At 30.9% G+C, this 17,082-nt stretch overlaps 4 protein-coding genes across 10 annotated transcripts; 3 read left to right on the forward strand and 1 right to left on the reverse strand.

Annotated features, from left to right (window-relative positions):
• The first annotated feature begins 119 nt into the window (after nt 1–119).
• On the forward strand, nt 120–7,450 carry LOC124429321 (choline/ethanolamine kinase). 7 transcript variants are annotated; one of them, XM_046974452.1, is made up of 7 exons: nt 120–588; nt 687–818; nt 2,727–2,839; nt 3,118–3,597; nt 3,699–3,945; nt 5,609–5,773; nt 5,876–7,450. In XM_046974452.1, exons 2-7 carry the CDS (start codon nt 801–803, stop codon nt 5,987–5,989), a joined length of 1,137 nt encoding a protein of 378 aa, XP_046830408.1. In that variant the 5' UTR covers nt 120–588; nt 687–800; the 3' UTR covers nt 5,990–7,450. The 7 variants fall into 7 exon arrangements, 6 of the variants coding, with proteins under 6 accessions (XP_046830408.1, XP_046830410.1, XP_046830413.1 ...); XM_046974454.1 differs by having other exon boundaries at nt 691–818; XM_046974457.1 differs by lacking the exons at nt 120–588; nt 687–818 and adding an exon at nt 1,345–1,525.
• A 129-nt stretch (nt 7,451–7,579) lies between these two features.
• LOC124429329 (uncharacterized protein DDB_G0283697-like) lies at nt 7,580–13,663 on the reverse strand. Its single transcript, XM_046974468.1, has 4 exons — nt 13,613–13,663; nt 13,201–13,289; nt 13,037–13,102; nt 7,580–10,211 (listed from the first exon to the last, which is right to left on the reverse strand). The coding sequence occupies exons 3-4, from the start codon at nt 13,077–13,079 to the stop codon at nt 7,825–7,827; spliced, it is 2,430 nt and encodes an 809-aa protein (XP_046830424.1). The 5' UTR covers nt 13,080–13,102; nt 13,201–13,289; nt 13,613–13,663; the 3' UTR covers nt 7,580–7,824.
• Nucleotides 10,228–12,978, forward strand: LOC124429327 (protein suex-1-like). Its single transcript, XM_046974466.1, has 4 exons — nt 10,228–11,623; nt 11,786–12,107; nt 12,215–12,438; nt 12,535–12,978. Exons 2-4 carry the CDS (start codon nt 12,096–12,098, stop codon nt 12,644–12,646), a joined length of 348 nt encoding a protein of 115 aa, XP_046830422.1. The 5' UTR covers nt 10,228–11,623; nt 11,786–12,095; the 3' UTR covers nt 12,647–12,978.
• Nucleotides 13,664–13,783: 120 nt separating the features above from the next.
• On the forward strand, nt 13,784–17,051 carry LOC124429318 (protein odr-4 homolog). Its single transcript, XM_046974447.1, has 8 exons — nt 13,784–14,045; nt 14,263–14,442; nt 14,515–14,714; nt 14,851–15,022; nt 15,113–15,256; nt 15,331–15,541; nt 15,666–15,848; nt 15,922–17,051. Exons 1-8 carry the CDS (start codon nt 13,953–13,955, stop codon nt 16,068–16,070), a joined length of 1,332 nt encoding a protein of 443 aa, XP_046830403.1. The 5' UTR covers nt 13,784–13,952; the 3' UTR covers nt 16,071–17,051.
• Nucleotides 17,052–17,082: the final 31 nt, after the last annotated feature.

Here is a 17,082-nt window from a genome sequence, read left to right on the forward strand (position 1 = left end):
ATATCATACTCGTATGATTCTCATTGGCACGTTGCCATCAATATATAACAAATGAGCGTGCACTGTCTTTTACAGCTCCACATTTAGGATTATTTGCCCCCATCCTTCCCCCAGTCTATACTCCTACCATTGTCCTCGGGAACTTGGCTACAAACTAACTTGCAGCTCATTCTAATGCGCGAATCGCTAACCATTTCATTTTCGTTTCAACGTTTTCAAACGATTGACGTGTCGTGACAGCTATCTGTTTTTTTCTACGCTAGTAAATATTCTTCTATATAGTTTAAAAAGTGTATAACTCACCCTTCCTCTCTTTCTCTCTCTCTTTCTCTTTCTATCTATTTTTCTTTCTTTTTTGTTCCTTACCTTAGAACATTATTCCATTATTCCATTCGTACTGTCCTTTTTCTTATTATCTGACGTTAAAACATAACCAGTAACATCAATCCTTCCTTATCCGAATAAACAATCGTGGCCTAGAATAATCTAACGCCATATTTCCGTATGTAAAGTAGCAAGAAAATTAGAAGAAAAGAAACGAAAAAAAAAAAAAAAAAACAAATTAGATCAAGTTAGATCGACACGCCGGTATCTATAAACTATTACTATTACTTAATTACTATTACTAATACACTACTGCTTGTATGTCTATCGCGTGATTTTTTTTTTTTTTAATTTTTCGGCAGCCAGTTTGAAAGGGGAAAGAAAAACAAAGTGATATTTATCAATTACTCCATCCGATCAGTAGATATTCATTATCGAAATATTATCATATACCGTACAACTTGGACAAAGCAACAATGGGCGTGGAAAATAAGGTGCGTATACATAAATGGAGAATATGGCATACTTTTGGAAATTTACTTTTACACTTTTATCGTTCTTTTTTTTTGTAAACATTAGAATGAATGAAAATGTTGTAGGAGTTATCACTTATTCCATTATTCCGAATATCATGTGATTTTTATAATCTTTTGCGTGGTAAAAGATCGTAAACAAAAAAACATTCCATCGTAACTACGCTCGACATGCGTCAGATGTCTCACCAATAGCCTTCGAGATTCAAGATACATTGTTGTTTTCGTTGCTTACAACTTTACTGTATATTTTTTTTTTTCTTTTTTCTCTTATCCTCTTTCTGTGTTTTTTTTTCTTCATCTTTTGTACGTGATGTTAAAGCTCTATAAGAAAATCAATGTCGAAGCCTATTTCTGAAAGATAATTTAAAGTGATCGTATTGGATAATCAGCTTATCGTATCTCTTGATAAGAATCTTGAAAAAACTCTACCTCGAATGTAAGGAATATTTTCACAAAATTAAGGAAAATAATTTCAATTATTTCATCGAAAATTACTTCCCATTGATATTTTACTTATTATAAATCTTAATAAAAGAAATTTATTTTTCTCTTATGCTGTGCGAAGTTTGCTTTTAGTTCGTCGCAATTCCAGCAGATGGTGTAAGAAGAGTTGGCGCCATTTTTTAAGCATTTCAAAATATCAATGGCGCAACAATTTTATTGCGGTAAACAGGATTGAATAATTAGCGAAAGGAGAACATGAATAATTTCTTTTTTGTTTCTTTTTTTTTTTAGAAATGATAAAAAACAAGTGTTGATGTATTATTAACGTCATCGATAAGACTTTCTAGAGAAAACGTATAACGAAGTGAAGGGTATCTAACGTAGAAGGAATGATTAGATATAGCTACTTGAAATGGAACATCGATCGGTATGATGCGCATGTCTTGATTCATTTTTCGTAGACTACAGAAACGGGAGTACAAGAATGTTTCTGATGAGAATAATCTCGGAAAGATAATTGATGCGGTATTCTCCAAAAAAAAGAAAAGAAAAAAAAGAAAAAGAGAAGAAAAGAAAAAAAATTAGTTAATTCTAAAGATATTCTACTTTCTAACGTGTGTTGTTACAGTTTAGTAAAAACAAAAAAAAAAAAAAAAAAAACAAAAAAGTAATAAGAAAATAGGAATGTGTAAAAGAATTATACATATTTGTTTCCACTTGCAGAGTGTGTGTCTACGATTAACGAAACTTCAGTATCATATTTATGGATAAAAGTATTATAAATAATAGTGTTTCGTGCATTGCATCGTCGTCGTCGTCGTCGTCGTCGTCATCGTCGTCTTCTTCTTCTTCTTCTTATTTTTCTACTTCTACTGTTCTACTATTTCTTCTTTATTGTGCTCGGAACCCATTGAATTAACGTCGATGAAACGATCAGGAATAACGTCGACGAGGAATCTGCGTCATTTGCAGGATACGAAGGCGTGTCTCTTCGTCTCTTCCTCTTCTACTTCTAAACTCTTCTACTTGTATTAAAAGCGCGGCATCATTTTAAAATTTCCAATTGATAGAACGCGCACAAATTGAATATATCTTTAACTACTGTTTTAAAGCAGCAGGTTCGATATGCCAAGAGTAATAATTAAGGTTATGGCACGCAACACGTTCTCTCCTATCTTTTCACGTTTTTATATTGTCCTTAGATTAACTTGCAAAGCACTGTTTTGTTTTTTTCTTTCTTACATGTTTTTATCTTCTTATACATATATATATATATATATATATATATGTATATGTAGGTGAATGTATATGACGATTTATCGTTTGCACAAATCTCTCTTTGCAATGTTTTACGATGTACTAATGAAATGACTTAGTTTTTTATTTATTTATTTATTTATTTATTTATTTGCTCTCATACAGATGTCAGAGAAGAATTTCGAGATGAGGGAAACAGCTGCTCGTATCTGTCGAGATTATCTTCATGGTGTTTGGAAACGAGTTACAGCAGAGAATATCACCCTTAAACGTATCAGGTTGGTAGATCTTAGATCGTTCAACAAACACTTTCAGAATCGTAAAGTTATATATTATTAATCGGGATTATTAGACAATTTATTGTTTATATCAGGTTAAAATAATTTATTATAAATAATTATTGATTATTAAAATATACTTTTTCCGCTTCTCCTCCTCCTCACCCTCTCTCTCTCTCTCTCTCTCTCTCTCTCTCTCTCTCTCTCTCTCTCTCTCTCTCTCTCTCTCTCTCTCTCTCTCTCTCTCTCTCTCTCTTTCTTTCTTTCTCTCTTTACAGTGGAGGCCTCAGTAATTGGCTTTACAACGTTCAGCTGCCAGACGGTGCTGTCCCGATACGCGGCGAGCCGCGGCAAGTTTTATTACGACTGTACGGTCAAGTACATGGGGAAAGGGCGTTGGAAGGACTTATCACCGAATCGGTCATCTTCACGCTACTTTCAGAGAGGCGACTTGGCCCAAAATTACATGGTATATTTCCCGGTGGCCGTATAGAAGAGTATATACCGGCTAGGCCATTGTTAACTAAAGAATTGTCCGATCCAACATTGAGCTTGATGATAGCTGAAAAATTGGGACAGATACATACTATGCAAGTCCCAATTAGTAAAGAACCAACTTGGCTATGGGATACTATGACCAAGTGGCTTGCTACGGCGACAGATATTTTAGAAAATATTGATGAGATTGATTCGCGCCAGCACGATAACGTCTACGTTTTGCGATCGATCGATCTCGAACATGAGATTAATTGGTTCAGGTATAAAAAGTTATAAATTCTTCTAACTGTGTAACGCGTGGATCGTTTCATAATTGGGTCCTTCATTTCTGCTTCTTTTCTTTTTTCTCTCCTTCCTTTAGAGACCTCGTTGCACAAGAAAAACATCCAGTCGTATTTTGTCATAACGATATGCAAGAGGGTAACATCCTTCTTCGGCAAAATTCGCGAAAGACCGAATTGGTTGTTATCGACTTTGAATATTGTTCCTACAACTACCGAGGTTTTGATATCGCTAATCATTTCATCGAATGGCAGTACGATTACACAGCAGGGAAATATCCATTCTTCCATGAACGTACAGGGGCTGGACCTACGAAAGAGCAGAAGGTAAGTTAGCGGCATACTGGGGAAGGGTCGCAAAATTAGATAAAAAAAAAAAATTGGTAAGGCTTTCATCAGCTTTTTTCCCCGACTATACTTCTTTTTTTTTTTTTATCATCGTTAGGAGCACTTCCTCCTACGTCCTTGCATAACAAATGCACAACAATGTTTTGCATTCGATTATGTTATATTATCATCATGTTCTCGAACGAACATCATAACGTTTAAGATGTCGTAATGAAACTCGCACTTGTTCTAAAGTACGTCTCTTGTTTTTTCTTTTTGTGTTTTTCTTTTATTGATTATTATTATTATTATTATTATTATTATTATTATTATTATTATTATTATTATTATTATAGTTGTTGTTGTTGTTGTTGTTATTGTTGTTACTGTTGTTATTATTATTTTCTCATTATCATTATATTAGGGCAGTAATGAAAAAATTAGCGAAGATTGTCCTTTTGCTTCCAATAATTATTGCGATCCCTTTCTTGATACTTGATAAACGAGATACGTACAACAACATCCGTGCGAGAACCACGCGTTACCCCTTTGTTGTGTTGTTCTATTTGCGAGAAGGGTGACACCTTGGCGTGTGTTGCGTGTGTATGTATTAGTTTCACAGGACTGCAATTCACGGGAGAGACAGGATCGATGCACGCTATCGGGATAAATTGGGCGGCATATGAATCTTGCCACTGCGACGTATCCTGACTCGTACTCTCCAAGTTATGGAACCAGAACCACCTGTGCCATCTACCCATGGCGACAGCACACCCTCCCACATCTGCTCGTCTACGAACCTAGAGTACTTTTACACGCACTCACGATAGTTGATCCATAATCTGCGTAGATTCTCGATGCAACTGTGTGTGTTCTTTTAATTTTTTTTTTTTTGCTTTTTTTTTTGGATGACGATTACTCAAGAGTTGCTTAGTTCATTCTTTTATTTTGACTCAATGATTCTATGGTCGATCGTTTAGAAACAAAAGAAAAAAAAAAAAAACAAACCAAAAGAAAATGTCATGAGATCAAGATACGCGTAAATGTTACTCGTGCGAATTAATAATTATTTATTTAATAATAAAATTGTAAAAGACGCACGAGAGTGTTTAGAAGCAAAGGCATAACTTTGTGTCTTTTAATTGCATAATTTATATCATTTTTAATTGACGAAAACAACAAGTTATATAAAAGTAAAACTAGGGGACACATTCTGTATTACTTCTAAGAATATTTTAATTAAGTTAAAGCGAAAAGAAAGTGCACTGTACACACACACACACACATATATATATATAATATATATATATATATATATATATATATATTAACATATTATATATATATAACAAAAACCAAAAGCTGCAAATTCATATCTTATTTTCCAGTTAAACATACCTTTATAATTTTTTCAAGAGATATTTGTTCAATTTTAATTTATTATTAAAGAGAAATGTCATATAGAGGTATGTTTAACTTTCAAGGCAAACATATAAGATCAAATTTAGATAATGTACATATCAATTTGTAACACAACTAGTTAGCATACATGTTGTTAAATTTGTTTGCTATCATTAGATAGATAAATAATTAATTAAAGATGAAAATTGATTTTGGAAATATGTATTTATACGTGATACTAATCATTATATTCTTCCGACAGCTCGATTTTATCAAGAGTTACTTGAGAACAGTCCAGAAGGAATCTCAGGCAGAAGAAGAACGTATTATGATGGAAATAAAAGTATTTTCGTTAGCCAGTCACCTGTTTTGGGGCCTTTGGAGTATCGTCAATGCCAAATTATCTGAAATACCATTTGGATATTGGGTAAATGCACAATATATCATAATAAAAAAAAAAAATTAAATAGTTGCACTTTACAATTAGCGATTTGAATATTTCATCTTATTATTCTATACACATACATAGGATTATGCAGTATGTAGGCTACAAAATTATCAATGTTTGAAAGAAAAATTATTAATTCCTGGACCTCCTACATTGGATGGTGCTATTAGAAGAAAAGTAACGGATACTGATTGAAACAACGACGCATCACTATCATCAGCGAGTGAAACTCTTCACCCTTTTGAGGGAAGTTTAATTTTTATCAGCCTTAGACATCAGTATGCGTAATGGATGAACACAGAAAACGTAACAGTAAAAAATATGGCTGATAAAAGAGATTTTAGATCCATCATTGACAAAATTATCAACATACAAAGACGAATCTTTCCATTTGACATGTTTTTCATGGAGAAGTGGAAAGAATTCACGGTGAAAAGATGTGATATAGTATAAATAAATCGCTTTCATAATCTTATGAGAAAAGATTTAACAGGTAATCGGAAGTATAATGAGGAATAGAAAAATTGAAAGGAATGGATAATATTATAAAGAAAAATATATAAAAAAAAAAAATTAAGAACATATGCGAAAAGCGAAGATGATGCACCGCCATCATAACGATCATTAAAATTTGATAAATGTGTGTCTTAACTGTTTAAAATGTGAAAGTGAACTTGCCTACAAATAATTGCACTGTACTTAACAAACTTAGATTATACAGGAATTCACATTTATTTTTTCATATATATAAAAAAAAAATTTTGCACGCGCTTAGTATAGAATCTGGTACGGTAGCTTATTTATGATCACACGTAATGGTATTAATCTGTAAATATTTCGACAAAATTCAACAGCAATAACTTTTGTTTTTAATAATTTGCAAATTAATAATTGATATTATACACACACACACACATACACGGAGAGAAAGAGAGAGATAGAATGAGAAAGAGAGAGAAGGGAAGTAAATAGAATTGCCATCATAAATCATTTATAGCAAAAGACAAATTGGTAGAATTAAGTTGGGCAGATGATTTTACTATCAGTCACAAGTATCTATTTGATGATGCACAAACAAACGATTTTCGTTATATAATTAGGAATATTTTAATTATATTACATTAAATTAATACTGAAAGAAAATCATTATCATATTTATATCATTAACATAGTTCATATCGTGACGATGATGATGTCCATTTATAAATTTCTTGACTGCTCTCTACCAGTGTTGTATATTGCTTCATATTTTATTGCACGATGATAATATATCGCATTTTTATTGTACATATATATAGGGACAGTATAATAATAGTAAAGATTCTTTGACAAATATTTGAATCTTATATTGTAAATATATACACGTATATATATATATATATATAGATATATATATATATATATTTTTAAATAAAGATGCTCTTTAAAGATGTTAATTTCATTATATTATCGAAATTATCGATTAAATATATTTGTTTTTTACCTTTTGTTAAATAAATAAACATATTTTTGCATATCGGCAAACTATATGTAACGCCGCTTTTAGTTTATATTTTTAATAATAAAGATAATTTTCAATAGATCAACTTTTGATGATACTATACATATTAATGTGAAGAACATTATTAATTGGTAAAATAAACATTCTTTATCGTATGTTTGTATGTGTTTTTATTTTATTCGATCAATAAGCGTGTTTTCAAATTTTCTAAAATTTCGGTCATTTTATTCTCTAACATGCTGCGACGTTTTATCTCCTCATTTTTAGCCTGTAACAAAAGATTATTATTAATAGGAACAAACGACGAATTATATATAATTATATGTATATTATGTTTCGAGGGAAGGAACAATGTTAATAATAATATTACGTTTATAATAACAATTTAGATTTATTTAAACAATCTATACAACATAACATATCGTGAGTGATCAAAGAACATAAAATTATTATATTAATTATATTGTAATATATTTCTTCTTTCTTCTAAATTATTATAAATCTGATTGATGATTTAGAATTTCTTTTTTTACGATATAAATCTTTTATTAAGATAAAATGTAGGCTGCTGATGGGTCCTATAGTGCATTGGTACAAATGGTGCAAGGTATCTTAAAGTATTCGGATTTTGTTCATAGATCATTGTACGAGTAGGAATAACAGGTGAATGATATATATTTTCTCTTGATTTTTCTTTCATAATCACAGGAACGAGCACGTTTGTTTGTTCGGTACTATCAAAAACAAAGTCAAATGGTGCAGGCCAAATTTGAAGTTCTTTCCTCTCCCCTTCGTGCAATTTTTTCTCAGTTAATCTTTCTGGAAGACCTATTTTAGGAGTTAGGTCCTCGGCATTCAATTTCTTTTTTTGTGATTTTTTCTCATCGGTTGTACTCCTTGCGTCGATGTTACTAGAATGATCTTCTTCTTTCGTGACTTTTTCGGAATGGAAACGACGCGTTTTAGCTTCTTCAAGTTCGTCTGGTCCGTAAACATATCGAATTGGTAAAATGTATGGCGAGTTTTTAACGAAAGCAAATTCGTTAAATGATTTATTTTTTATCGGAATGACATTATTACGAATGTTACTTACCTTCTTAATTTTCAATTCGTTAGAATTAGTCTTATCTACGAATGGAGTTGATTCGCTATTTTGAATTGGGTCATTTTTATTCGAAGTTGAATCATTCTCGTATTTCGGATTTTCCGATTCATTTTTAATATCTTTTTCCGATTGATCGTTATTTTCTAAATTATACTCTTCGTATTTATTTTCTAATGGTATAATCGCATATTCCTCTCTGAGCTTTTTATATAGATCTTCGTTAATTTGCTTATCATTTTTAGATTCGGGCCTTCCCTCGTACTTCTCTTCAGATTCCTCGATAAAATCAGAAATGTTTGGAGAATCCTGAGGTATAGTTTGTTGATTCTTAACATCGCCGTAATAATTAGCGATCCTCTCGTCGACCAAAGCACGATTGTCTACAATTTCACCGTAACTATCACGAAGCTGTTGGGGTGGTCTCTCTTTTTCATAATAATCACTTATCGGTAATGGTTTATCGTAATTCACATTGGTATAATTATTATCGTAAACTTTCGTGCCCGGTTCTTTTAAATTTTCTTTTCGTTCGTCATTTTTATAAGAATCATCTTCGTCGTAATCGTCATAATCTTCGATATTTTTTTGCTTTTCATTCGTAGGACCTTCCCTTGGATAGCCTGGATGTTGTTCTTCGTATGGTTCGCGTGAATTTTCAGACTCTTCGTCTTCATTATTTCCATGCGTTCCATCTTCTTTAATATTCGAAGAATACTCTCGTTCACGATCATCACCATCATCATTTTCACGATCCCTCAATCCTTCCTTTTGTCCAGAATGATCCTCTTTTTGATAATCATGATTTCGTTCTCTCTCTCTTCCTATTACTCTCTGTTTAGAATCATTCTCATTGCGATAAATATGATTTCGTTCTTTCTCTCGTTCCTTTAATTTCTCAGCACATTCTTGCTGTTTACGTTCCAACTGAGTTATTCTTTCCTCGTGCAACTTTTTCCAATAAGGTTCGCCGATATAAATGTTATGTTGAAATTTATTTTCCGGTATAGCTACATCCTTCTCACTTTGTATCTTTTTATTTTCCACGTTATAATTTTCTATATTCTCATTCTTTCTATAAACAATTTCTTGTTCCTTCCTACGCGGTATGTTCGTATTTTTAATAGAAAAATTAATCTTCGTTGTCGGTGATATCGGAGGTGGAAGATTAGGTGCGATCGGTAAAGGGATTTTGACCAAGTATGGAGATAACAAAGGTGGCCTATATTTCAATGATTCTCTTACATCAAACGATGACATTGTACTAAAAGATGATGGGGTTGTCGATGAAAGTATAGGAATCGATGATGATGTTGATGACGATGATGCAGGAGGATTTGTTGTTTGACTACCGTGAAATATTCTTTCGTATTGTTGCAAATGTCCAACCACGTCGGATCTATTACCAAAATTGACAACACCGGTAAATCTGATAGTTTCTTTTGGTCTGGGTTGTGCCGTTGTTGTCGAAATTGGCATTGCTGCCTGAGTGGAAGAACGTAAGGCAACTTGATTAGGCAAATTTAAAGGTAGCATCATCGGTGGCATAAAAGAACTTTGATTGTTCCCAGATGCACCGGGATTATTGTCAGATTTAACTGGATTTGGAAGTGTGGCCAATTGTATTGGAGTTGGAGTGTATCCAAAGATCTGAGCTAAGCCTGACAAAATTAAACCCAATGCACGTTTGTCTCGATATTTTTCCACTTTAGTCAGATTTTCCTTGTTATTTTCAATGCTTCTCGTAGGAGAGATTTTTTCTACTTTGGCCGAATTTGAAAACGAATAGTTCCTGCATTCGACGCCATTTATATCTATGAAATAGAACAAGTAGAGTATACACAGTGTTCCGTTGAGTTTCATCGTCGAAGAGACACTTTTCTTTTACTTTTTTTCAAAATAATGTTTGACTTCACACATTGAACGACATGGCAGTACACTTTAACGTTTATAATATATATCTTTCTGGGATAATTTCACTCACTTCGAATGATGTTTCACGAACGATATAAAAAAGAAACAAATAATGCACGGATTTTTCATAAAGAATTATCAAACATTTAAATGTTCGAACGACAAGCCAACGAAGAGATTTAATTTGACAATAATTCTTGTCGAATATTAGAAATGTAATGTTCACGAGTCGACGTCAGTCTTAGAACTGAAGAATGGTATATGATTAGAGAGAACAAAATTTTGCATAATATCGGAAAGAAATGTCGAGAGAGTTTCTCTTCAATTACACGCATCCACTTGTTGATTTGCAACAACTGAAGCGGCACGATGTACTTACTACGTCCAAAGGGAAACTTTTAAGACTGACGAACTAGCTATATCGACTTTTCTTGAATAGCATAAAATGTTATATATCACGGTTGGCTTAACAAAAGAACTTTTTCTTAATTTCGTAGTCCCACTCATAAAATCTATCTGTGCGAAACTTATATTCTATAATAATTTTTTGGTTGTTAAGAAAGAACGTTCTCGAGAAGGAAACTTTCCCCTTCTCGTGCTCTCTCTTTCTCTAAACTCTAAGTTCAGTTTTAATCTATATATTTATTTATATATTCAATAATGTTTTCTATTGATCATAGATTCAAACGACGAATAGGAAAAATAGGGAAAGATATTTAATTTCACTTGGTTTTTCATCGTAATCGAGCGAAAGTCGATTTATTTATTATCATTTATTGGAAATTATAGAAAAACGTGAGAGAAAAATTCCGAAGAAAGTAATTAAATTTTTTTTCTAGATTGATCGAAAGAAACGACCCCGATGACAACGATTGTGGATGGATATTTCTGTTCTTACATTCTGGAATTACATCATTTTGCTTCGGTAATAATGGAAGGAAAAAAGAAAGGAAAAAAAAAAAAAACAAAGGAAGAGACATTCACGATGTTTTGCGAAAGTTTGACATAAATGACGTTCAACGATTCGAAACGTACGAATTGCCATGCCCTGGTCTTTTTCTCGATTATGAATGTCTGCCTGAAGAACGAATTACGTTCAATCGGATACCTTCCGAATCGACTTTCGTAAGCACCGCAGCTATTTAACTTATTCTCCTAGCTGGAGAAAGTTTGCGCCACTGGCTGTGTACCCGCCTGTGTGGATATCAGTTTCCTAATCCGGTGCTACAAAACCTCCCGGAATCAAAGAAGGAAAGAGAAGAAAAAAAAAACTAGCTCTCTATATTCTGATAAAACAGAAACTCCGATACTTGTAAGAAAAAAAAAAAAAAAAAAAAAAAAAACAAACAAATAAATAAATTTATTCGAGGATTAAAATCGAAGTTTATTCGTTTTACATTCGATCGAATCAAATTTAATTTTCTTCTGTCAGGTTATATTTATAATATTATTATTATTCTATCGACAAATATAGATTTTTACGTTTGAAACAACATACCGATATATATATACACGTAGACGAATTGAATTCCGCGTTCAAGTCTCTACCTTTGAATCAAATCTTTAAATGATCAGTCTTTGATACAGGTGATTACGTGGTTCAATACTATTCTCTAGATAGGACCAGTTTCACGATCTTGTTAGCCACATTAGATGAATGTAAATACACACAGATCTTAGAATTTACCGTATCCTGATGGAACGAGTTACATGACAACAACTTGGTATAAAAGAAGTGTCAACTTTCCGTGTTCACGTTAGTTCAACGGTACACGTATCTTAATATGAAGCTATTGGTAAGAAATCTTTTGTGAATAGAAGGATTAAAGAAAACAATTAAATTGTGAGATATGTGTGTCAGGTACATAATGTCGTATCTTAATATGTTTTTGATTTTATTTAGTTGCTTCTTGGATTGATCATTCTGGTCTTTGGCCAGGAAACAATTGTCTCTACGAGATCTAACGACAATAAGGAGATAGAACAGCAAGCAACAACGATACTCCAAGTACAACCAAACAGTCAAGAAGGCGAGGCCAACAGAAAATTAACAAAGAGAAGCTTTGGTTGGGGTCCTTGGGGATACGGAGGTGGTTATGGTGGTTATGGTGGTTATGGTTGGCCTTGGTGAGAATCTCTTCCTCGATTAGAATAACAAATCTATAAATTTCTTTTTTTTTTTTTGTTTTTTTTTTTTTTTTAATTTTTTTTTATATTTTTTAGGTATGGTGGATGGGGTGGTGGATGGTATAGTGGTTGGTATCCTGGCTGGCCTTGGTGGTACGGTGGTTATGGAGGTTGGTATGGTCATGGTGGATGGTACAAAAAATGGTAATCTATGAAATATGAGCAGATTATCATTAAAAAAATACATGTGGGTCATCATATTCCCTATAATGATGTCTAACTATCGAAGAGAAGTTTAATTCGTAATCGTGTTTACATCTTTAATGAAAGGAAAATAATTAGAAGATCAATTTGATCGAGAATAAATGAAAATGACGATCCTCTAGTTAAATTTTAACATGTAAAGTTAACTAATGAATAAGTTCAATATCATTGTTTACGCATCATCATGTTTATATATATACATATATATATATATATATACATAATATATATACATATATCAACTAATTCATTTATATGTCGCATGCTGACTAAATAAAGAAAATATGGATTCATAGAAACAATCGATATAATTGAAAACTTTTTTTATACATACCTTCAATCGTTTCCTCAAGTAAGTTATCAGTATTTCCTCGCATATTGTTAAGTTTTTATCAGTGTCCTATAAAAATATATATAAAATAATCTTTATATATTTACTTATTTATTTTTTAACTTAATTGCACTAAATTCTATTTTACAATTATATTAAATATTAACCTTTAACATATTCGTAAGCTCCTGAATCTTTTGTAGTTTAGCTTGTTGCTCTTCAAAAATTGACCGATCATTGCGCTCATGATTGACATCTGTTGAAAACATAGCAACAAAAGAATATATTATTATATTTTTTACACCTTCAATAAACATACGCAGAATTTGTCTACGCAGTAGTCTACTGCATGCTTTGACAGACAGCAGTGGTTAGATATTACTACGTTGCTTAGAAACCAAAAGGCAAACAAACATTTATTTATATCGTATACTTAACATAAGGATAATATCAAAAACAAATATTATTAATAATCTTCTAACAATATATATTCTTTATCAATCTAATTAAACATTAAAAATATACAATTTTAAATTATTAAACATAAATATGTAAGCAGGGGCTACTTCTTACACGTACGTAAATTTATTGCCTATTATCAGGGATGACCTACTCAAATTTATTTATACATTTCGTCGCTAGGTGGTGCTCAAAGACTACGATAATCAATTCTATAAAGTTGTATATCTTTAATATTACGATATAAATTCTCCTTTTAGAGATTAGATTTTTCATTCATTCGTCTAAATTAAATAAATTATTTATTTTATATGTAACGATTTGATACGAAATTATTATTTGATATCATAAATCAAAGAAGAAATTTGCGTAGTCGTCAGTAAGAGAGTTAAAAGCGCGCCAGATTATTTATTTAATACGTGGTACAGAAAAAAAAAAAAAGAAAAAAAAACAAAAGAAAATGGGACGTACTGTAATATCCGAAGTATCTGTTCGTTCTCGTTTAACGTCCTTCGGGACGTTAGGATACGAAGTGGGATTAATTTTAGGACAGGTGCGACAATTTGTTCTTAATAATTTTTTAACCCTTTCTCAATCGTTCACTATTCTTTGGATCTAACATATGTCATACTTACACAGGTATGAAAGAATATTTTTAAATGACTATATCATTATTAATAATGATCGTTAAAAAGTTTACTTTCATCCTTTGAATATTTAATCGTTATTATTGTTAATACAAAAAAATATAGAAATAACATATATTTTAGAGTTTAGAAAAAGAAGATTATTTAGTACATTTAGCGAGAACACCACCACCGCGTACTAGAAATGTTGTGGAAGAAACATTGATAAGTTGTTCGGATGATACGGATGAGAATAATTTAAAAAAATGTTTCAAATCCATTCGAGATATACCAGAAAGTTGGCTCGCAGATCATGCCAACGATGTGAGTATTAAGTTTCATTTTAGATATCAGCAAAATTCCAAATATTTTTCATATGTTATTTTTCAAATAAAGGTCACAAGAATGTTACCTGGTGGAATGCGTATACTTGGTATATTTCTGGCTGGACCTGAGGATACTTTAGATAATAATGTTAATGTACATAAGTTTAGATCAATTCTTCTTACAATTCAAAGAAATTTTTTATCGAATAAGTATCTTCATGGAAACAATCAGCACAATTTTATATTAACTTACAACAGTATAACGCAAAGGTAAAGAATTTTTTTTAACCTTTGTCTTACTCACCATCTAATCTTATAACAGACATATATTTGTGTAAATTGGCTAATAGTGTAATTGATTTAATCCAATTTTAATTCTATCTACATTTCAGTTTTTAATTCACAGATATGTCTGTAAACTGGTAGATGATATAAAAAATGGTATATTAAAACCAATAGATATCAAGTTTCGAGCTCAGAGTATTCCTTGGCTTGAACTTGAAACTGCTGTAAATTTAGACAGAATGTTTTGTATAGCTACAAACAAAGAACCTGAATCGCTTAAAGAACAATTGCAGGTACAAACAATTTTAAATATAATGATATCTCTCGTATGTGTATATATATATATATATATAAAGGAAAATATATTGTGTGTTGAATTATAGGAGATATTGGAAGATGTATCAAATATGATAGATTCTGCACTTGTTATGATAGCAGGAAAAATTAGATCGTCTGATGATGCAATTGAAACGATAATTGCAAATGATAATAAAAATCAACTTGAAGTTGATTTGTACATTCCTTGTGTAAGTAATGCGATACAATTTACAATTTGCAGCTAATATGATTTTATAAAATTGTTTTTTGTGATTATTTACAGGAGAAATCAGCTTCTACGGATGCAAAAGTAAAACCTAGTAGCGAATCAATATGGTTAATAGGTCAATTGGTTAGTAAAATATTTGTAACTGGCAAAACAAATATTGAAGAAGCTACTGCAGCAATAAAACAAGACATAGTAAGATCATTAGCCAGTAGATTAGAAATGCACGTGGACAGTTTGATTGAAGAGGAAGATGGTTCTCCTGAAGGTTCATTTGTTTTATTATGAAATTATAATTTATATATGATAATATCAATTTATATATATATATATATATATATATATATATATATATCTTCATCTCTCTTATTAAAATCTATTTTTTGTTTTAGAAAATATAACATTGCATGAACCTCCAAGAAGAATATTGATACACTTGCATAAAAGTAGAGTAACATTATCAAGTTACCTGTTTCCTGGTGAAGAACCACAAGAAGCATTGGTATATTTGCAAGAACTATTAGATGTAGATGTTGAGGATTTGGATATCCAAAAAGAAATAGAATGTCATGCAGGTAACTTATTGCAATTATTATTATTATTTCCTAAATATGAAGATAATAGTACTGATTATTTATATTGATACAGAAGCCGTAGATACTTGTCAGTGTGGTCCCCCTACTATACCTGTAAACACTGAAAAAATAGAGAATCATCTAACTACCTTACATATTATTGGCTTAAGTATAACAGTTTTTATAATTGTCGCTGCAATTGTTTTCCATCATATGTATTAATTAAATACAAAGAAAGAGTGATTTTCTTTATATGCATATGTTATATATATGTGTAAGTACATATTTTATATATATATATATATATATATATTTATATATATATATATATATAGACACACACACAAGAATGTTATACACAGTTTATCTAAAATCCTATATTGAATCCTATATAAAAAATAGTCACCAAATCTTTTTCAAATTGCACTATATTATAATTTTTTAAAGATACATCTACATAGTATATTCATATATATATACATATATGTATATATATACAGAATGTCATATACATGTATTATATACAAAAACAGAATATATACGGTCATTGTAATTGCAATTTTTTTTATGTAATATACATTATATATAATATAATATTCCTCATATATCATTTAGTATTTAACTATCTATGTAAATAATATGTTCCATGACCATGCCAAATCAAATAACAAGATGCTGTTATTAATAAAGTTATTCATAAATAAGGCAGTGGTAATCATATTATTTCTATTTTTTTTAAATGCTTGATACCAACAGGGCATCATTTTAGTAAATTTTTTAAATGCTTAAATTTTATATTATTATGCTTATACTTATTGTATTTACAAATGATTTTTACACTGTACACAGTAATTCTATTGGAAAGACATCATTTTGAAGTGTTATCATAAAAAAGTTCAATAGTAAACATTTGTGTGTCATACTTACACTTAATCTTATATATGCACTCCACAAAGTGTAACAATCAATACTATAAGTGCATATAAGAAGCGCAAATCAGAAAATTTGTATAAACATGTACTAATCTGTCATAAGAGCCAATATTTGTATAAAAAATAAAAAAGTTAGAGTAATTAAATGTAAGTAGTAAATAGTGCCGCTTCAATGAATTTAAAAAATACCAGTTTGCCACAGAAATCATCAAGAAATGTTTTTAAACATCTGTATCCGTTCAATTTATATATATATATATATGTGTGTGTATGTGTGTTTCATTATGATTAACCTAATATAA

Source organism: Vespa crabro, chromosome 15, assembly GCF_910589235.1.
Source record: "Vespa crabro chromosome 15, iyVesCrab1.2, whole genome shotgun sequence".
NCBI classification, from domain to species: domain Eukaryota; kingdom Metazoa; phylum Arthropoda; class Insecta; order Hymenoptera; family Vespidae; genus Vespa; species Vespa crabro.

Bases quoted from the DNA above. Each gene is read 5' to 3' on its own strand.
- LOC124429321 (XM_046974451.1), top strand. From the start codon at position 2,229: ATGAAACGATCAGGAATAACGTCGACGAGGAATCTGCGTCATTTGCAG. The intron at 2,286-2,726 runs GCGTGTCTCTTC...GCTCTCATACAG, and splicing joins GTCATTTGCAGGATACGAAG to ATGTCAGAGAAGAATTTCGA. The intron at 3,598-3,698 runs GTATAAAAAGTT...TCCTTCCTTTAG, and splicing joins CATGAGATTAATTGGTTCAG to AGACCTCGTTGCACAAGAAA.
- LOC124429329 (XM_046974468.1), bottom strand. From the start codon at position 13,079: ATGCGAGGAAATACTGATAACTTACTTGAGGAAACGATTGAAG. The intron at 10,212-13,036 runs GTATGTATAAAA...TCTATTTCATAG, and splicing joins ACTTGAGGAAACGATTGAAG to ATATAAATGGCGTCGAATGC.
- LOC124429318 (XM_046974447.1), top strand. From the start codon at position 13,953: ATGGGACGTACTGTAATATCCGAAGTATCTGTTCGTTCTCGTTTAACG. The intron at 14,443-14,514 runs GTGAGTATTAAG...TTTCAAATAAAG, and splicing joins TCGCAGATCATGCCAACGAT to GTCACAAGAATGTTACCTGG. The intron at 15,257-15,330 runs GTAAGTAATGCG...GATTATTTACAG, and splicing joins TTGATTTGTACATTCCTTGT to GAGAAATCAGCTTCTACGGA.
- LOC124429327 (XM_046974466.1), top strand. The intron at 12,439-12,534 runs GTGAGAATCTCT...TATATTTTTTAG, and splicing joins GGTGGTTATGGTTGGCCTTG to GTATGGTGGATGGGGTGGTG.